This window comes from Bufo bufo, chromosome 1 (genome assembly GCF_905171765.1).
Source record: "Bufo bufo chromosome 1, aBufBuf1.1, whole genome shotgun sequence".
NCBI classification, from domain to species: Eukaryota; Metazoa; Chordata; class Amphibia; order Anura; family Bufonidae; genus Bufo; species Bufo bufo.
The window spans coordinates 180922798-180945120 of NC_053389.1; the positions used below are offsets into that span (position 1 = coordinate 180922798).

At 41.2% G+C, this 22323-nt stretch overlaps 2 protein-coding genes across 6 annotated transcripts in view; both read right to left on the bottom strand.

Annotated features, from left to right (window-relative positions):
• Positions 1 to 22323, bottom strand: part of LOC121001740 (myosin-binding protein C, fast-type-like) — a 607494-nt gene that overhangs the window by 555351 nt on the left and 29820 nt on the right. The gene's annotated exons all lie outside the window — the stretch shown is intronic.
• Positions 1 to 22323, bottom strand: part of LOC121001720 (myosin-binding protein C, fast-type-like) — a 272071-nt gene that overhangs the window by 219863 nt on the left and 29885 nt on the right. The window contains exons 2-3 of one of the 3 annotated variants that reach the window (XM_040432909.1): positions 14216 to 14395; positions 1173 to 1202 (exon numbers count right to left, since the gene is read on the bottom strand). In XM_040432909.1, the coding sequence (XP_040288843.1) occupies positions 1173 to 1202; positions 14216 to 14395 (210 nt within the window). The remainder of the gene's footprint in view (positions 1 to 1172; positions 1203 to 14215; positions 14396 to 22323) is intronic. The other 2 variants (XM_040432918.1, XM_040432923.1) reach the window with 2 other exon arrangements.

The following is a 22323-nucleotide window of genomic DNA, read 5'->3' on the forward strand; positions in this document are numbered from 1 at the left end:
AGGGGCCATTGGGTTCTTGATCATCTCTTACCAAGGCTCTTCTCATCAGATGACTTAGTTTGGTGGGGCAGCCAGCTCTAGGAAGAGTCTTGGTTGTTTCAAAATTCTTCCATTTAAGAATTCTGGAGGCCACACTGCTCTTGGGAACTTTCAGTGCAGCAATTTATTTGTATCCTTCTCTTGATTTGTGCCTCCACTCTTGTGTCTACAGGCAGTTATTTCATCCAATATGGGTTTTTGATATGCATTGTCAGCTGTGAGACCTGATATAGACAGTGGCGTATCTTTCCAAGTCATGTCCAATCAACTGAATTTACCACCGGTGGACTCTAATTAAAGTGTAGAAGAAACATCTCAAATAGGATCAATAAAAATAGTTACATTTCAAGTGTCATACCAAAAGGTCTGAATACGTATGTTCCTTCAAAATATTAGTTTTTCCTTTTTAATATTTGAAAACATTCCTGAAATTCTGTTTTCACATCCTCATTAGGGGGCATTGAGTGCAGACGTTGGATATAGTTATGTTAAATGTAAAATGGCTTATTTCTACTCTGCATGTGCTATGCATAATAAAAGCTGTCAAAAAGCACAATAAATGTTCCTGACTATCCTCTATTTAGCACTTTGAGTGCACAAGGGTGTATATGTGCTCAATCTTTCAATGTTTTCCCAGCATAGGTAACAATTATTCATATATATATGTATGTATATATTCAAATTAGTAATTTGCTTATATGCAAATGAAATTACAAAAATAGTTTATTGGAAATCCATTAAGTAACATGATAAAAATACCAATAACAATGGTCTTTCCCTATTCCGAAATATGTAAAATGTTCTTCATAGTAAATCACCAAAAACAGATATGTCCTTTATTTAATATTTTGTCATGGACAAATAGAAACAAAGATCATCCCCAATGCTTATTAATAAAATAGTGATTATATTTTTAACTTAACAAGTGATGATTAGTTGTCTTCTACTGTAAACTGGATTTGGAATTATTTTTCATAATCCTTAGTAAATATTGTGAATATTGGGATTTAAGACATACTATTTGGTGTCTATTTATTTATTTTTTTACAAATGTATTCATATAACACTCATGAATAACAGATAGTTCTATGATTTCTCTTCAGACAGCCGTCGTCCAGACTTAAAGAACTTACCATAGGAAGACATGTCTTCAAAGTAGTCCTCTGTAAATTAAAAAATGAAAATGGACACTCATAAAAAAGTTAAGGCAACAGATACTATTTGCTATATTGTAAATGGAGGCTGAACCAGCCAAGCACATAGTTATCAAGCAAAAGTTCACGTAGACAGCATGCCCCACCGATCGATGGTAAATAATTCTGGTGCTCGGATGTTCTATGTGTTCCAGTGTTCCTATTACAACCATTGGAAAATAGTTGGTCAGCCGTATATCATAATAACCCATCATGCATTTCATGCTGTGATAAACTACTTTGTCTTCACCTGTTGATTTCAAAAACATTTCAGATTGAGATGTGACTAATCCAATCTTCTTTAATGGATTAAAAATATCTTGGTTTTCTTCGACTCATAATGATGTGTCGTACATGTATTCTGATGACTGCTTATGTCTCTAAAAGTTGAAGACTTACCATCCTGTGACATATCTTCATCATAATACTCTGAAAGTCAAAAAATTAAAATATATACTCAGAAAAAATGTAAAGAATAGGTATAATTCAGCCAGTTGTGTACCGTGCGCTACACCAACCATGAACAAGAAAATTTGCAAACAATCCTTCATTGCTGTGATGCAATGAAAAGTCAGTGGTTTTCTGACATGATGACTCTCCAGCCCGGGTCTTCCATGCCACATGCAAAAATGGCTCTTCAGCTGTAATTCCAAAACTGGTAACAGCTCAGTTCTTCGATGAAAGGTGATGAATGATAAAATGTAACATGCAAAAACTACAAGAAGCCAACTACAAACACCTGAAATGTAGAACATTCAACACTTACATGCATGGAAACTTCACACATAGGGCACTCCTTATAACTGAAAACACGTAACATGTAAATCACCGGGCAATACCAGTCAAATATAGATAGACTATACAGACAACACAGAATTCAACATATATACACATAACATTAATTGCATGCTCATGTATGAAACATCCAATATTACATATCACAATGACATTATATACATTTATTAAAATATTATACATGATACATTCTGAAATTATGAAAGAGTCGGCCAGAGTACATTATATGCACAGTTTGAGGATAACCCAATGTTTAAAATCAATCTGTGTATGTGGTCAGTTTCGATAATTATGCATCTGCATCCTCTTCAGTTCTATATTCTGTTCTGTACTATGCAAAAAATATTGGTGTTCCAAGGGTATACAAAGGGCATACATATTAGAGAACCGGGTTCCTCATGTAAGACTATGCAAGCTTAAAGGCCATGGACAACTTTGAGAAGGAAAATAACATTGTTGTTTTTTTTTACATATTAAAGGGGTTCTTCAGGAATTAGGAAAATGAAAATACTCAAATATTACTTTATAATAAATATATTTCCAGATACCTTTCATTATTTATTATGGCTCGTTTTGTTGGGGGAGCAATCATCAGGGGAAACAAAATGGCCACTGTCCTACCAGTACAAACAGAACCTGTCCTAATCACACAGGAGGACAAGTTACTTCACAACACTGAGGTAAAGAGCTGCCTCATCCTCCTCTCTGCTCATCTTGTCAGTGATTATGATCCTTATTACAGCTGATAAGAACTTTAGCTTATTCTCTGGGGAATTTAGTTCAGAGGAGACATGAAGTACAGAGAGAATGGACAGTACAGACTGTGGTAATGGAGACAGCATACAAGTGCTGCTGCTCATTACCCCCACCCTCCTCTCTGTACTTCATGTCTCCTCATTATTTCCATTCCCGCAGAGCAGAGAAGAGGATAAGGCAGCTCTTCAGCTCAGTGTTGTGAAGTAACTTGTCCTCCTGTGTGATTAGGACAGGTTCTGAGTGTACTGGTAGGATGGCGGCCATTTTATTTATCCTAGTAATTGCTCCGTAGACAAAACTAGCCACTCTAAATAATGAAAGGTATTTGGGAATATATTTATTATAACGTAATATTTAAGTATTTTTACTTTCTTAATTTCCGGAGAACCCCTTTAAGTTAAAAAAAAGTTTCAGTTTGGACCCTCCCAGTAATAAATGCTGTATCTGTGTGTCTAGGGTGCTGCTGTTTTTCCCCTGAAAACTGCTTGTAAGTGCTCTCTTCCCTATCTATAGCCTGTGTGACCTGTCCTCCTTGGATTCTTTTTCTCTTTTCCAAACACATCTGCATGTACAACCTCCTGCTGCTATGTCTAACACTGGAAAATATGGAGGGAAGAGCAGAGAGTCATCAAAAAGAGGAACAGTGCTCTGATGGAGATTCAGAACCGCCAGCAGTGAGGTGAAGGACTTAGACACACTCTGCAAAAGTGAACTCGTTGGAAATTTTAGTTAAGATTATTTACAAAGTTCCCTCATTTTGCAGATGAACAATAAAAAAAAATCAGTACAAAGGTGTCCATACCTTTTAAAGACATATCTTAAATTGTCCTCTTTCGGTTATCCTTTACAGTTAAAATAGCCCATTACAAACAAATTAATCAGACATGGTGTCCCACTGTCTGTCACAGTATTCAGTTCTCCATAGGGGAAAGTAATAAATGAAATCAGTGGGGAATCTGTAATGCATTGATGTGCTGGGAAGTACCGTACCTCTTCCGTTGAGTTTATTTACGTAAGTACTACATGGATTCCATACTCTTAATGCAGAGTGCCCTGATTCCATGAGCCCATGTTTTAGCTTATCTGTAATCAGCAAACAATATACACAGCACAGCCAGTAACATATTCTAAGCAGTTGTAATTTATTGTAGCTCTTTCCTTTTACATAACATGCACCTCTTAATTTTTCAGTAGACCCAATAGTTGGTCAAGACTTTGGTATGTAGTTTCTAACTTTTATATTCTGAGGGTGCACCACATTAAGGAAATATATAACTGTCCTCTCCTACCTGTAGAAAATATCAGCCTAGTTTTTCCTAAGTTTACTGGTCCGTAAAATATAACCTACATAGAAAATGCCAGACCGCTAGTACTGATTAAATTCTTTATTACAAAAAATCACAATTGAATAAATCACAATTAAGTACATGCATGATTAAAAGAATTGGTACAGGAGATAAAAGACGGCATCACTGGAGGAAACATACAGTGGACGCAGGTCCTACTTAGTCCAACATGATTATTCACTAAAGTGCATATGTAGGATTCAATTGAAAGCAGGACATAGGAAAATTACCCATACTGTGTCTCCTCCAGGATGGCACCAACCTGGAGGAGACACAGTATGGGTAATTTTCCTATGTCCTGCTTTCAATTGAATCCTACATATGCACTTTAGTGAATAATCATGTTGGACTAAGTAGGACCTGCGTCCACTGTATGTTTCCTCCAGTGATGCTGTCTTTTATCTCCTGTACCAATTCTTTTAATCATGCATGTACTTAATTTTGATTTATTTAATTGTGATTTTTTGTAATAAAGAATTTAATCAGTACTAGCGGTCTGGCATTTTCTATGTAGGTTATGTATTAGTAATGCCAAAGGCTTCATTAGTTGAAGAAGTAATCATCCCATGGTTGGGGTATTTATTGGATGGTCCGTAAAATTTAGCTTTTAGACATATAGCTAAAAAGAAGGCAAGATATTAAAAAAGGACATATTTGAAGAGGTTATCTGATGATTAATGTAAGAAATGAAGATCATAGAGTACATGACAATGTCTTTCTAACAAAGCTAGAACCAGCCCTGTACCACACATGGATCCAAAGATCCCCCCATTCATTGCTCTACTAAATTTATATCAAGCTGACAGCTCAGGGGAGTGTCTTTTCTCCTGTAGCTAAGGGGACGTGTCTCAGCTCTCCCTATCACAGCTCAGGAGGCAGTTGAAGGATGAAACTGAGCATGTGCGGACTTCTCAGTGAGCAGGACAAAGAAATAAGAAAATAAGTGTTACTATACAGATATATTTTATTCAATAGCTCTGGGGCTATACAACATTTTTAATTACATGCAATTACAAAAGTATTTAGATCCAAGTGCTGGTTTGAAAACTGTAGAATATTTTTTGTGGGACAACCCTTTAAGTGATATGTCACCAGTTTTATGCTGCCCTATTTGAGAGACTTTGATTGAAACATTGGGTCACTTACTTTTTTGCCCAGTTGTTTTTTTAAAAACCCTGGCTAGGAGCTCCAGCAGGACCTGAGCTCTGAGGATCAGATATTCATGATCTGTAGGTCTTCCTTCTGGAAGATGATTAGGAGCTTTATTTCCTATATTGTGTATAGGAAGACAGCTACGAGTGGTGGGAAGATAGAGAAGGTGAGCAGCTCATGAATATGAGTAATCCTGAGCTTGTGAATTGCATTGAGAAGACTCCAGCGCTCAGGATACGCTGGAGAGGCACATTAAGAAGGACTGGGTCAAACAATATAAGTGACCCAATGCTTCAGTCAGAGTCTCAGTCACTAGTTTCTGTTGCCCTCAGTGCGAATGTAGGTTGAGATGGACTTTGACAGGTATACTGCCCTTAGCTGCCCTGATGGTATACCCTATAACAGTGGTGGCGAACCTATGGCACTGAGGTAGACGCACATGCTCAGATCCATCCTTTGACTGTCACCAGCCAGACCTTCTGTGACATTTACAGGGAGGGAGCTTTAGGAAAAAGGTCATGTCGTCTGCGAAATGGCACACCCCCTTATCTTCTAGACAGAAATAAATGCAGCAGAACAATATTGGATCAATGAATGGGGAGATCTCTGGATCCATGTGAGGTACAGGGCTGGTTCTAGCTTTGTTAGAAAGAGATTGTCATTTACTAAATGATGTCTGGTTTTCACTTTTTAAGTTTATCATGGGATAACCCCCTTTAAGTTTTAAAAGTTAGATAGCAGTGCTGCCCATAATATGGACCATGGTGTAGCTGTTTGGGGAAATGTGAGTATATAAGAGCAAAGCTAGTCCCTGAAAGATATACATCCTAAACATCTGTCAGTATGGCAGCCGTACCCAACCCCACTAGATGAAGATGGCAAGGTGCAGCACTGACTGGTTACAAGTGTGACTCTAAACTGTATAGAATTTCCTCTGTATACTAGAGAGACATAGAGGGTCATTTATCACTCTAAAATACTCGGAAGCTGTCTTACATTTAGAACTGGCACAGGATTCACTGAAGTTATGAAGAAGCCAGCGCCTCTTCATAACTTCAGCGGAACCACCACTAGCTTAGGGCTTTACTAAGACCGGCATTTAAAGCACCGGTCTTAATAAATGTGCCCCGTAATACTTGGTTGGTTCCAATAAAAGGGCTAAAACAAGTCCGTGTACTATGGATAAACAGTCTATTGTACTGCAAATAGTGTAGACAGATGGCTAGGCATCTTGAACTAAAGGGAGCTTTAAGGCTAAGCATCATATAAGTAACTAATAATCTGTTCGCATGTGTATTGAACATTACGCATATACACCAGGAAATCACCCTGATGTAAATTCGGAATATATTCATAGATTTCTATAGGCTTGGCATGTGTTCTTTTGGAATACATTAAAACAGTATGCATTGGCCATATACTTGGGAGGATTTTCCCGGCGAATACACCATATGTAACCGTACATAACCAGAAATGAGGTCTGAACAGAGCCTAAGATGTTAAGATTTTTTTGTATCACAGCAATTTACTATTTATACGTAAAATACCCATAAAACAATAACTCCATAATATCCATGTCAATGGCATTTCTAGTAAGACAAATGCTGTGATTACAATGCCAAATGTAGATTTATATAGAATAATCAAATACGGTTTGGCACGTGTACATCTCTTGGCTCCTCTTGCGTAATGCTTGTCTGATAACTTCCATGGTGGAACTTTCACACAAAATTGTTCATCTAATTAAATGGAATGTCACATGAGTTTGAAAAAACATTTGAATTGTTCTTCTTGACTCTTTATGCAATGTCTCTCTCACACCTTTCCATACAGCATGGCTTCCATCTTTCTTCTTTCTGCTTCCTTGTTCCTCTTGTCTTGATGTTTTTGTCTTGATTCTGATGCAGCCAGACTTGAGATGTACCTTGAAGCTTCAGGATTGAATGCAAAATTTGTAACAATGACCTCAACCTACTATATGCCATTTATAATATGGACATCTTCATAGGTGGCAAAGAAACCTTTGGGCCCTCTGAAGCACGAGGGTCTGGATTCAACTTCTGTATCTGCAACCCTGTATCTAAGGCCATGCTTGTCATAATTTCTATGAACTGAAGTGTCCTGCAACATGTCTGTACAGCAGGAAGAGACAGGTATATAGCAGATAAAACTTACTTGTGTAGTTACTTTTACTGGAATATTAGTTAACCAGACAGGAAGTCAAGTGGTTGGTAATCAGAGTCTGCATAATACATTAAAGGGTCATTAACCTTTCAAAAAACTGAGCATGAGACCCCCACCGATCCCTTGAACAAGGGAAGAGAAGTGCTCTGTGACATATCAAAAGTTTTTTGAAAAGTTAGTGACCCTTTAAGAACATTAAGGGTGAGGGCAGGGGTATAATACAGTATGTAATACTTATTGCTACAGTAGAGGTAGGCTTTAAATTAGGTTCAGTGTGTGACACTGCATACGTACCGACCTTGTTGGCAAAATCCTGGAAATTTTAACCTTGCCCATAGAATAGCCTCACCACTTCTCGGTGCGGCTTACACAGGCCCTGCTCATTTGCATCAAATTTGCCAGGATTGTCTCTGAAAATCAGGGACAGTTCCTGTAAAATTGGCACCGTTGGCTACTATAGCATCATAGTTACTAAAGACACACAAACCACACAACCAATAAAAAGATGACAATGACAAACTATTCAATAGCACAAACAAAATACACGTACATCACATTTACATTACATACAATGAAACAAAAAGACGCAACGCACATATAAAACATGCTGTAGCAGTACCTTCAACACCAGTGCATTCAGATAAAACAGATTTATTCAAATAAAGACAACATAAAAACTGAGTACAATAAATATTCTTTTAAAAATAGCTCACACAGAAAATGTGGTGTGACCTCTGACGACATTATTGAGTATTGATATAGTGGACATTTTATTAGGATAAGGTGTAAGCAGGGCCAAAATGAGTAGGCAGTTGTCAAGTGCCCCATGGAATCGGGGGGAGACTGTGTATGATAGGTGCCAGGGTACAATGGGGACATTTATTATGTGATTTACCCCACAATAGTGGCGTAAAAAAGTTGCAAATTCTCTTGCACTCCATATTTGCAGCACTGCGACTTTTCCCCCTTCATGCCACTTTTCAGAAGTGTCGAGAAAAGGGAGCGTAGCGAAAGGAAGGGAAGGGTGTCGCAGCCACATTCACGCCTTTCTTTTCTTGCGTGAATAAAGACAGAAATCTAAGGCAGCTAGGAGGCTGTTGTAGATTTTAGACTGTCGCACAGCCAGTGGGAGGATGTGCCAAATTGATGAGAGGCATGTAAAGAACGTAAAGTATAATGCCCCGGATTTAAAAAAAAAAAAGTTATGATTTTTTTTATTAAGGAGAATACATTTTAATTTTAAAAAAATGAGCTGTCAAAAATGAAAGGTGGAATCTGATTGGTTGCTACGGGCAACTAAGCCAGTTCTACTTTACACCAGTTTGATAAATGACTCACTTTGGGACGGAAGAAGGAGTTCAGAGCCGGGTCCTCCTTACCCTCGGCCAATGTAAAAGAGCTGTTAGTCTGTGAGTTTCTCAACTTTATTTCTAGAATCTAGCAAGAAGATTGATGAGTCTGTCCTGTTGGATTTTTAAAACCTTGAATAAACAGCAAATGAAAAATATTCCTATCTTCAGGCCTAATATTAGTCCTGATTGAGGATATAAGTCATTGACTCTACACTTTTGCTTAGTGATTTGCTTTGAAAGGCCGCCTTTTATCTCACACTGCAGCCAAATTTATGGAAGCCTGTAGTCAAAGACCATTTGAAGGCACAGAAATTTGGACAATCAGTTTTATGTTCCCAAGTTCAAATGTGACGAGGGACAACATCTATTGTCCATGAAAATGATACGTTCTCCAAATCGTTTTCTGTAAGTTCCCTGGTTTCCTCCCATATCTGAAAACATGCTGATGGGTTAAAGGTTTATTCAGCCAAATAAAAAGGGGGGATACAAATGGTATAAAAAAAAAAAAAAGACTATTCTTATATTCTGTTCTGAAGATGCCAAGGTCCCCACTGTTCTCCACTTCCTGTTTCTGTCTCCACACAGCAGGAAATGACTGCGCATGCTGCTCAGCCAATCACAGGCTGCAGTGATAGGCTGAGTGTCAGTCCCAGCCATGTGGTGTGCAGATAGGAGCAGGAAGTGAAGAGCCGCAGGAACTTTGGCCCCTTCAGAACAGCAGTGGATAGGATCCAGGAGATGTTTTTTTTTTTTTTTTTTACAACATTTGTATCTCACAAACAGCCTTTCTTATTTGGCTGGAGTATCCCTTTAAATCTCCTCCCAGGATCTAGGTATAGATCAGACTCTGTACTGTATGTAATGTAGAGAGGACAGGAAGTTATGCCGATATTGTGAATTAGAAAATTACCTAGACACATGTCACCATGAAAATGCTAATTAATCTACAGGCAGGCTGTTATAGAGCAGGAAGAGCTGGGCAAATGGATATACAGTTTTGTGGTAAAGATTCAGTATAACTTATAATTTATTAATTTATATTCCTGCTCATTCTGGGCTTTGAAGTCCAGGAGGCGGTCCTATCAGTGATGACAGCCTTCCCTCTATGACTATACAGAGATAGCTGTCAATCACTGATAGGTCCGCCTCCCTGATTTCAAAGCCCAGAATGAACAGGAATTTAAATGAATAAATTGCAGGTTATATTGAATCTTTTCCCACAAAGCTGTATATAAATCTGCTCAGCTTCTTCTGCTCTGTAACATGCTGCCTTCAGATCAAACACCATTTTCAATGTGAGGCCACTCTTATAGCTGTGGTTTACTCACAGATTATTAACCATTTCATGACTGCCCACTGACTACATACGTCCTATCTGCACATACCGCGTGCAGATAGCATGTATATAAATGTTCTGTAGGCTCTTTAATCCCAGCGCTGTACAGTGTTGGGAATAAAGCTCCTGCAATTTAGCAGAAGCAGGTCGGGTCCTGGCTGTTAGACACAGTGGAGACCCTGAGGAGAAGTCAGGAGCAATTTATTACAACTTTTGCCTTCTCCGGTCCCAGCAGGAGAGGGGTACATGAGCACAGGGAGCGAGAGCAGGAAGTAGCTGAGCCGCTTCCTCTATTGGACCTGCCGGGTGTCTCGGGCCAGGAGCAGAGCTGCAGGGTCTAAGGAGACCCTGATCAGCTCTGCCTGTGTGTAATGCCCCCACAGGGGGCTGTTTACCACTATAACTGGGGCTCATGTTGATGCCCCAGTTACAGTGGAAATAGTGCAAGTAAAAAAAAAATTTGTGTGCTCCAGAGGTATTTTTATGACCTCTTCAGGGATATATTTTGTGCCAAAAATAAATTAAATAAGCAAAAAGATAATAAAGAATATAAATAAAAAATGCCATCGCTAACAAACCTATACATGTTATATATCAAAATGATCACCACAAAATAATGAACCCTTTGCAATAATTAATTTTTGTTTCAGTTTTGATATTTAAAAAAATAAAAAGCTATAATTTGAAAAAAAAATTACTTTTTAAAACCATGTTAATAAAAAGTCCTAAGCATTGCAAAAATTATATTAGTAGTCCAACAAATAAAAAAGTTAGGGTCCTTTTTTAGACCCAGTCATGAAAGGGTTAAAAATGACATTCCTTTTATAAAGATCATGGCCGCTGCATGATTTTGTCTAGAAAGGGCTCTAGTAATATTAAATTAAGGGGATAGGAGTTCCATTTTAGATTTACACTGCAATTTAGCATGTGTAGGTTTACAACTTGAGAAACCTTGGCGTGGTGCTCGGGCTCAGACATGTCCTCCACAGTAGGATATGTTGGCTAATCTCTCAATTTTAACATCAGTTTGAGGGTTTAGAAAGTCCGCAGAGTGCACCTGTCTTTGCTATTATTATATTGTTATATTGGTTATTACATCCACATAATTGCTATCTTGTGTAGGATGTCTATTGTGGTACTTGTGGTCCGCTGTGGGCATCCTCCACTGTATGCATTTTTGCTGGGAATTGCCATTAGCAATGGGTCACAAGTGCAGGATTTGCTCCCCTGTATATACATGCACAACTGCATATGGGTTTGAGCACTTCCTACCTGTTTAATACCACGCCATTTTTTTAAGTTTGTTTGCATATAGAGATGCCTGGAGGTGTTAAAACTCCAATTTAAATGAGCCTGTTTTTCATCCACAGGCTATATTTAGGTGCACCTGTGAGGCCTGGGACATATCAGCCAGTCTTGAGTTGGACTCGCAGACTCCTCCCTTCTCCCATTGCTAGCATGGTTACATGCTGGAGGTAACTGGTGAGTTGTCTGTGAGTCGGACCTCACGCTCCTGTAATTCGCCCACTGGCCCCTGGTATTGCCCACATGGCACAGGTAGGTGAGTGTTAGGACCTGAGCTACTTGAGAAACCTTGGCGCGGTGCTCGGTCTCAGACATGTCCTCCACAGTAGGATATGTTGGCTAATCTCTCAATTTTAACATCAGTTTGAGGGTTTAGAAAGTCCGCACAGTGTACCTGTCTTTGCTATTATTATATTGTTATATTGGTTATTACATCCACATAATTGCTATCTTGTGTAGGATGTTTATTGTGGTACTTGTGGTCCGCTGCGGGCATCCTCCACTGTATGCATTTTTGCTGAGGATCACCATTAGCAACGGGCCACAAGTGCAGGATTTGCTCCCCTGTATATACATGCACAACTGCATATGGGTTTGAGCACTTCCTGCCTGTTTAATACCACGCCTTTTTTTTCAGTTTGTTTGCTTACAACTTTACATGAAAAAATTCAAATGTTATACTTACCTAATAAAGTGCTGGGTCTTTTCCCCATTGTTGCAGTGTAAAGAGGGTGGTGAATGACGGCACTTGCTTCCATTTGCTTGCTCTTTGGAGAAGACTGTGCTGATTCTAGTATTAGGGGCCACACAGGGTATATAGACTAATATTCTATACCCTCTGTGATCCATGCAAGGAAACTGTATTCTGTAGCAGTGATATCTATGCATCAGGTGCACTGGGCCAGGGTATTTTACCCAAATAATTTGATTATATCTATGTTTTTACAATGCAGAATACTATCTAAGCTTTTAGCTGTACACTGCCTGGAGGAGAAAGTGATAATCATTTCTTCTTAGATGACGCTACATGTCTATTACATGGAATAGTACAGAGAGGCATAGCATTGAGAGGCACCAACCTCTGGAGCAGGAACACTACTGAATATTGAGAAGTACAACAGCAGGCACAGTGTATGGGGCATAGCAGCAGGCACAATACTTGGGGACACAGCGGCAGGCACAGTATATGAGAGCATAGCAGCAGGCACAGTACTTGAGGACATAGCAGAATGCACAGTATATGTGAGCACAGCAGCAGGCACAGTAATTCAGGACACAGCAGCAGGCACATCATATGAGAGCACAGCAGCAGGCACATCATATGAGAGCATAGCAGCAGGCACAGTATATGTGAGCACAGCAGCAGGCACAGTACTTCAGGACACAGCAGCAGGCACATCATATGGGGGCATAGCAGCAGGCACAGTACTTGAAAACACAGCAGGTACAGTATATATTAGCATAGCAGCAGGCATAGTTTATGGGGAAAAGCAGTAGGTACAGAACTTGGGCCCACAGCAGCAGGCACAGTACTTGGGGGCAGAACTGCAGGCACAGTATTGTGATGGCTATAAGCACAATACTGAGGACAGCAGCAGTAGGCACAGTAAAGAGAACACCTAGAAGGCACATTATTAGGTACAACAGGTATTGCAATGGGGGAAGTAGCAGCAAGCACTGTATTGGGGATGGCAGTATGTGCTAGATTGGGATTTGCAGAATATGCTGTATTGGTGCCTAGCAACACCCTTGGTCTGAACTATGGAATAATGGGGAGATATATTAATGTATGTGCACCTAGAATCTTATTTTATTTGCACCAGAATTTGGGGTATACACTAGTTTTATCATTTATAAGTGAGTGCGCAATAATTTCTACCCATTTACGACATGCTAGACATTACTGTCTGCAAGTCAACTTCTCTGCCAACTTTCTATCTAGCCCTACTTTGCGCCTTCTGTTCATGTGCCAGAATTGCAAATTTGTTTAATATTAAGACTGGATTCTTAGACAGTGAAAAGTGTAATAATTTTAGCAAATCTGCTATAATGTTTTACAAATAGGCATCTTGTGGTGTGTTTTATGAGACTGCCTTACACAAAGATAATACACCACTTTGTAAGACAATACCACAGATCTAGACACATTTAATAAAAATGGCGCAGGCACGATATTCTGGTGCAAAATAAGCTTAATATATCTACCCAAATGTTTCCATTTATATGAAATGCCAGCGCTGGATACAGCTGCTTAGCTTCTGCTTTTAAAGAAAAGTGACATTCTACCTGGAAGGTCACATAATAAAAATGATATAATAAAATATATTTACAAAATATTTTAAGGTTAAAAATGAGACTCAAAATTTACATTCAAGATGACTTTTAATGGTCAATCTTATTATGATACTCTACAGTCAACTGACTTCAAACCATTAGTTTGTACTATCACCATCCTTCAATTTTATTTACTTGAACCTGATAGGGAATCTGTCTATATAAAGCCAAGCATTATGTATTGTTCAAAGTTTTACAGTAATATGAATGTGGAAAAAAACTTTGCCTGATGATATGGCTAAAAAATAAAAAAATAAATCCAGAAATTTAGTACAATGTATGTACACAAAGTTGTAGTATGGCGTTTTCAAAGGAAAATATTGTTTTCAAAATGAATTCTCTAAACCAAATATGTCTAAATTTACAGTCCAAAAAACTTAAATCATTTGCTCCAACTAATGATATTAACATGCGTTTCATTACCTCTTTGCTCCTCTTTAGATGCTTCATCTGAAGTTTCCTCTGGGACTGAGGATTGAGGAACTTCAGCAGGTGGAGCTGGAGGTGGTTGTTCAGCTTCTTTTGTTTCTTCAGCTGGAGCAGGTTTTGGTTCCTCTGCTGGCTTTGCCGCTTTCTTGGCTGGGCCAACTCCCTTTTTAGCTGCTAAATACAAAAAAAAAAAAAATGTTTTGAACAAACCACCTTTACAATTTTTGTATGCAACATTTTTCAATATATTATTTTTTATTAGTTAACCAGAGAAAAGGGAGGAACTGTGGCGTGGACTACTAGTAGCATTGTTTTTTCTTTTCTTTTTTTTTGTTTTGTCCTTATTTTTATGTTTTTTTTTATTTTACACATGGACGCACTTAATTTATGGAGCAGGCCTCGTCATAAATAGGGTTGAGCGAACCCGAACTGTAAAGTTGGGGTTCATACCGAACTTTAGGATTTTTGGACCACGAACCCGAACATTTTAGTAAAAGTTTGGTTCGGTTTCGGTGTTTGGCGATTTCTTAGCGCTTTTTGAAAGGCTGCAGAGCAGCCAATCAACAAGCGTTTAACTGTTTGACCTTAGAAGCCATCACAGCCATGCTTACTAATGGCATGGCTGTGATTGGCCAGTGCAGCATGTGACCCAGCCTCTATATAAGTTTGAGTCACGTAGCGCTGCACGTCACTCTGCTGTTACTAGTGTAGGGGGAGGATGCTGCTGGTGATTTCAGGGAGAGAATAGGAGAGAATCTTTGTTCAGAACTGGAATCTAACTCAGCGATCTACATACATTTAGTTTTGTGGGTGCAGGGCACAATCTTTTTACCCTGCCCTGAGCCCAGTGACAGAAAAAAACAACTTTTATCCGTTTGTTAGTTAGTTGGGCGGCGGCCATTTTATGCAAGCTCAGTGCACCAGCACTGCATCTGAGCTTTTGTGACATTGAAATCCAAGCTTTAAAAACTGCACTAATAATCTGGTTTTAAAAAATCACCCTTTTTTGGCAATATACAACATCTGGTGCATTTGCAGGATTAGTCAGTGTGCAATTTAAGCTAGAAATAAAGCCATAATTTTCTGGGTTTTTAAAAACACACTTTTTTGCCAAAATACACAATTTTACAGCCCTTGCAGCATCAGCACGTGTGAAATTCAAGGGTTAATTACAGCTTTCATATTGAGTTAATAAAAAAAAAACACTTATTTGGCAATATCCAACATCTGGATTAGTCAGTGTTCAATTTAATCTAGAACTACAGCCATAATTTTCTGGGTTTTTAAAAACACACTTTTTTGCCAAAATACACAATTTTACAGCCCTTGCAGCATCAGCACGTGTGAAATTCAAGGGTTAATTACAGCTTTCATATTGAGTTAGTAAAAAACCCCCACTTATTTGGCAATATCCAACATCTGGATTAGTCAGTGTTCAATTTAATCTAGAACTAAAGCCATAATTTTCTGGGTTTTTAAAAACACCCTTTTTTGGCAAAATCCACTATTTTACAGCCCTTGCAGTATCAGCACGTTTGAAATTCAAGGGTTATATACAGCTTCCATATTCAGTTATTAAACAAACACCCGTTTTGGGCAAAAAAGTTTATTTTGCAGCCTTTGCTGCATATGTCATTGTGAGATACACCCTTTACATACTGTGGTTCTATTCAGTTATTTGAAATACAGCCATTTTGGGCACAAATCTTTAATTGCGGCCTAGTCTGAATCAGTCGGTGTGAGATACACCATTTAGATACTGTGGTTATATTCTTATATTAATAAAACACCCTTTTTTGGGCAAAACACATAATTTTTCTGGCCTTGCACCATCAGCACGTGTGAAATTCAAGGATTATATACTGCTGTCATATTCAGTTATTAAACAAACACCCGTTTTGGGCAAAAAGTTTATTTTGCAGTCTTTTCTGCATGTCATTGTGAGATACACCCTTTACGTACTGTGGTTCTATTCAGTTATTTGAAATACAGCCATTTTGGGCACAAATCTTTAATTACGGCCTAGTCTGGATCAGTCAGTGTGAGATACACCATAAAGATACTGTGGTTATATTCTTATATTAATAAAACACCCTTTTTTGGGCAAAAAACTAAATTTTTCTAGCCTTGCAGCATCAGCACGTGTGAAATTCAAGGGTTATATACTGCTGTCATATTCAGTTATTAAACAAACACCCGTTTTGGTCAAAAAAGTTTATTTTGCAGCCTTTGCTGCATATGTCATTGTGAGATACACCCTTTACATACTGTGGTTCTATTCAGTTATTTGAAATACAGCCATTTTGGGCACAAATCTTTAATTGCGGCCTAGTCTGGATCAGGGCGTGTGAGATACACCCTTTACATACTGTGGTTCTATTCAGTCATTAAACAAACACCCATTTTGGGCACAAATCTTTTATTGCGGCCTAGTCCGGATCAGGGCGTGTGAGATACACCCTTTACATACTGTGGTTCTATTAAGTTATTTGAAATACAGCCATTTTGGGCACAAATCTTTAATTGCGGCCTATTCTGGATCAGGGCGTGTGAGATACACCCTTAACATACTGTGGTTCTATTAAGTTATTTGAAATACAGCCATTTAGGGTCAAGATCCTAAATTTGAAAAATATGAGGAGAGCGTCAAATAAGGGACGTGGCCCAGATTGTGGTGCAGCTGGTGGAGCTCCTGTTGCAGGGGGAGGACGTGGTCGATCTGTGCCAGCTACACACACAAGTTAAACCCCTTCCTCAGGTGAGAGTAGGCGACAGAACCTGCAGCGGTATTTGGTCGGGCCTAATGCGGCTCTACGAATGGTGAGGCCTGAACAACTACAGGTGATAGTAGATTGGGTTGCTGATAGTGCCTCCAGTTTTTTCACATTGTCTCCCACCCAGTCTCCTGCTGAAATATCAGAGTTGGCGCCTGCAGCCGATGTCCATCAGTCTTTCACCTCAACCCCTTGCAAATCAGCCAAGCAGTCTGAGCCCCAAGTCATGCAGCAGACTCTTCTGCTTATTGATGACTCTGTTAGCAGGGTTTCCCAGGGCCATCCACCTATCCCTGCCCCAGAAGGTGGAGAGATTGAGTGCACCGATGACCAACCACTTATGTTTTAAGATGAGTACATGGGAGGACCATCGCAGCACGTCTCGGATGATGACGAAACACAGGTGCCAACTGCTGGGGCTTCCGAAAGTGTGCAGACCAACAAGGAGGGCAGGGGTGAAGACTGGGTGGAAGATGATGTGGAGGACGATGAGGTCCTCGACCCCACATGGAATCAACGTCATGCGAGTGACCGATGTAGTTCGGAGGAAGAGGCGGTGGTTGCACAGAGCCACCAGCACAGCAGAAGAGGGAGCAGGGTGCAAAAGCGGAGCGGCCGTCTTCTAGACAGAACACCTGCTACTGCCCACCGCAGCAAAGGACCGAGCACACCAAAGCCAGCTCCAATGAGTTCGCTGGCGGGCAGTTCTTCAGACAATGTGCTGACGACAAGACACGAGTGGTTTGCAATCAGAGCCTGAAGCGAGGCATAAACGTTCTCAACCTGAGCCCAACCTGCATGGCCAGACATTTAAGTGCTAAGCACGAGCTGCAGTGGAGTAGACACCTCGAAAACCAAGAAAGGTCTCTGGCTCCTCCTGCTTCCTCTTCTGCTGCAGTCTCGGCCTCTTCATCCACCTCTGAAATGACAGTGCCACCTGCCACCCCGCAAACAGAGGATCTGCCAGCAACACCAACACCTGGGTCACCAAGCATCTCCACAATGTCCCACGGAAGCATTCAGCTCTCTATCTCCCAAATACTGGAGAGGAAGAGGAAGTACCCCCCTACCCACCCGTGATCCCTAGCCCTGAATGCCAGCATTTCTAAATTACTGGCCTTTGAAATGCTGTCATTCCGTCTGGTGAAGACGGAGAGTTTTAAAGGCCTTATGGCGGTAGCTGTCCCACAGTACGTCGTGCCCAGCCGCCACTACTTTTCCCTGTACAACCAAGTAGGGGACAAAATCAGGTGTGCACTGCGAAACGCCATCTGTGGCAAGGTGCACCTCTCTACGGATACGTGGACCAGTAAGCACGGTCAGGGACGTTATATCTCCATAACAGCACACTGGGTAAATGCAGTGGCGGCTGGGCCTGAGGCGGATAGCAGTTTGGCGCATGTCCTTCCACCACCGAGGATTGCAGGGTGCTTCAGTTTGCCTCCTGTTGCTTCCTCCTTCTACTCCGCTTCATCATCCTCTACCGGCTCCTCATCCGGTCAGCTTAACACCTTCACCACCAACTTCAGCATAGCCAGGGGTAAACGACAGCAGGCAGTTTTAAAACTTATCTGTTTGGGGGACAAACCCCACACCGCACAGGAGCTGTGGATGGGCTTTGAACAACAGACCGATGAGTGGTTGGTGCCAGTGAGCCTCAAGCCCGGCCTTGTGGTGTGCGATAATGGGCAAAATCTCATAGCAGCTCTGGGACTAGGCGGTTTGACGCACATCCCTTGCCTGGTGCATGTGCTGAATTTGGTGGTGCAGAGATTCCTTAAAAATTACCCCGATATGTCAGAGCTGCTGCATAAAGTGCGAGCCGTCTGTGCGCGCTTTCGGCGTTCTCACCCTGCTGCTGCTCGCCTGTCAGCGCTTCAGCGTAACTTCGGCCTTCCTGCTCACTGCCTCATATGCAACGTGAGGAACAGCACTACTTCACCACCAATGACTGGGCCTCCATGCGAGACCTGTGTTCCTTGTTGTGCTGTTTCGAGTACTCCACCAACATGGCCAGTGCCGATAACGCCGTTCTCAGCGTAACTATCCCACTTCTATGCCTCCTTGAAAAAACGCTGCTGGCGATGATGGAAGAGGATGTGGCACAGGAGAAGGAGGAGGAGGAAGAGGGATCATTTCATAGGGTTTACGGCCAGTCATTCACAAGTGGCTCCGAGGCTGGGTTCCTGCACCCACAAACGTCAGGTACACTATTGTCCAGCAAGGGCACAGTTCTGGAGGATGACGAGGTGGAGGATGAGGAGGAGATGGAGGAGGATGAACCATGTTCACAGCAGGGTGGCACTCAGACCAGCTCATGGCCATCACTGGTGCGTGGCTGGGGGGATACAGAGGACACAGACGATACACCTCCCATAGAAGACAGCTTTTCGTTTCCTCTGGGCAGCTTGGCACACATGAGCGATTACATGCTGCAGTGTCTCCGCAACGACCGCCGAGTTGCCCACATTCTAACTTCTGCTGATTACTGGGTGGCCGCGCTGCTGGATCCCTGTTACAAGGACAATGTACCGTCCTTAATTCCGTCACTGGAGCATGATCGCAAGATGCGCGAGTACAAGCGCACGCTGGTAGACGCGCTGCTGGTGGCATTCCCACCTGACAGCGGGGGCACAGTGGAAGCACAAGGCGAAGGCAGAGGAAGAGGTCGCCAACACAGCTGGGGTACCGCCAGCACCTCAGAAGGCAGGGTTAGCATGGCCGAAATGTGGAAAAGCTTTGACAGCATGCCACAACAACCAGCACCACCAGCTGATATGGAACGTCTTAGCAGGAGGCAGCATTTCACCAACATGGTGGAGCAGTATGTGTGCACACGCCTACACGTACTGAATGACGGGTCTGCCTCCTTCAACTTCTGGGTCTCCAAATTGGGCACATGGCCTGAGCTTGCCCTTTACGCCTTGAAGGTGCTGGCCTGCCCTGCAGCCAGTGTATTATCTGAACGTGTGTTTAACACGGCGGGGGCGTCATCACAGACAAGCGCAGCCGTCTGTCCACAGCCAATGTGGACAAGCTCACATTCATTAAAATGAACCAGGCATGGATCCCACAGGACTTGTCTGTACCTTGTGCAGAATAGACATGTATACCGGCCTTAACCAGTAATTGTTATACTGCAGCGCAATTGCTCATTCTTGTATTTTGGATATTTCACACTCTTTTGGAGTGTATCCTAATTTAATTTATTTTTTTAAATTTTAACCAAAAACCAGTGTTGGCTACCTCGTCCTCCTCCTCCGCCGCTTCCACCTACACCGCTACGTCCACCGCCTCCTCAAACTCCTACTCCATATGGAACTCCACCTCATAAATCTTTTTTTTTTTATTTGTACGTATTTTATTTTATGTCACTTCACTACTTTGTCTGTTAAATTTTCGGGTGATATTCACCAATTTTTTGGGTGTGATGTACCATTGCTATACCTACTAGATAGGTAAAAAAAATATATATATTTGTCAGTTACATTTTCGGGTGAAATTCACAAATTTTTGGGTGTGATGTACCACTGCTATACCTAGTAGACAGGTAAAAAAATAAAAATAAATTGTCAGTTACATTTTCGGTTCAAATTCAACAATTTTTGGGTGTGATGTACCACTGCTATACCTAGTAGACAGGTTAAACAAAAAAAAAATTTGTCTGTTACATTTTCGGGTGAAATTCACCAATTTTAGGGTGTGATGTACCACTGCTATGTCTAGTAGTGGTAACAGAAAATTTGTCTGTTACATTTTCAGCGAATCACAAACCCCACTCCTGTGTCTAGTCAAGATCGCTCTATCAGACCAGGCCCGACAACTGCTCCTTCCCTTTGCTACAGTGTCACTGTATATAATGTCAATGTGTGGTACTGTTGAGGGGGCCGTGACAATTAAATCTTTTATTCCTCCTCCTGGATGGGCCCCTTCTGGGTTTGGGCCCCAAAGCAGCTGCTTCCCCTATAGATACTTCCCTGGCTTCATTAGAGTCTGTCACTTGCAACTGGCTCCCCACTTGTGCAGCTGTACCCTTGGAAATGATGGTCCTTCAGGAAAGTCCTTATAAAGTTACTTGTGAACCGCAACCATGCCAGCTTTAACACCAGATACTGTGCCCTAATACATTTTTTAGACATATATGCAGTGAGCCCCTAAGTGTTGGTGGCCTGATGATGATGTATCAAGCTGTACTCCCTCAGTCCATTGCTCCCTTGAGTCAAGACAGTTAAAGGGGTTGTCCCATGAAAAATATTCTACAGTTTTGAAATCAGCACCTGGATTCGAATACTTTCGCAATTGCATGTAATAAAAAATTTAGCATAGCCACTGAGTTATTCAATAAAGTGTAACTGTATAGTGCCAACTGCTGTTTTTTTTTTTCATATTTCTTTGTCTTGCTCACTGAGAAGGCCGCAAATGCTCAATTTCATCCTTCAACTGCCTCCTGAGCTGTTGCAGAAAAGACACTCCCCTTGAGCTGTTCAGCTTGATATATTTTTCGCTTTATAAGATGCACTTTATTTTCCCCAAAAGTGGGGGGAAAACGACCGTGCGTCTTATCAAGCGAATACTAGTGAGCGCTTCCATTATGGAAGCGCTTACTAGTATGAATTAGTTGCCGGGAGTTGGGAGCAAAGCGCCGCAAGCACTTGTAGTACTCACCCTCCCTGGACTTCCTTGCTGGGGCCGGCGATTCACTGTCCTTACCACGTAGAGCACGCAGTTAGGTAACATAGCAGTACAGTCCGGGAAGACAGGAGAGCACAACTTCTGCCGGAGGTGAAGAGCCGCGGTGCAGGATAAGTTAGAGGAGGTTTTTATTTGAATCTGATCTGAGGTCTCATGGGGTCTAACATTGATGGCTGATCTGAAGTCTGATGGGGGTCTGACAATGTCGGATGATCTGAGGTCTGATGAGGGTCTAACATTGAAGGCTGATCTGAGGTCTGATGGGTGTCTGACAATGTGGGCTGATCTGAGGTCTGATGGGGTTCTGACATGGAGGGCTGATGTGATGTCCTGATAAGGTTGGTCAGATGTGATGTCCTGATATGGGGGCCTGATCTGACGTCCTGAGATGTCCTGATATTTATGGGGGTCTGATTTGATGTCCTGATATTTATGGGGTCTGATCTAAGGATCTGATATGGGGTCTGATGAAAAATATTTTTTTTCTTATTTTCCTCCTCTTAAACATCGGGTGCGTCTTATAAAGCGAAAAACACGGTAAATCAAGCAGAGCAATGAAATGTGGAGATCTCTGGATCCATGTGAGGAACAGGGCTGGTTCTAGCTTTTACATGTACTATGTGAGGTCTGATTTTA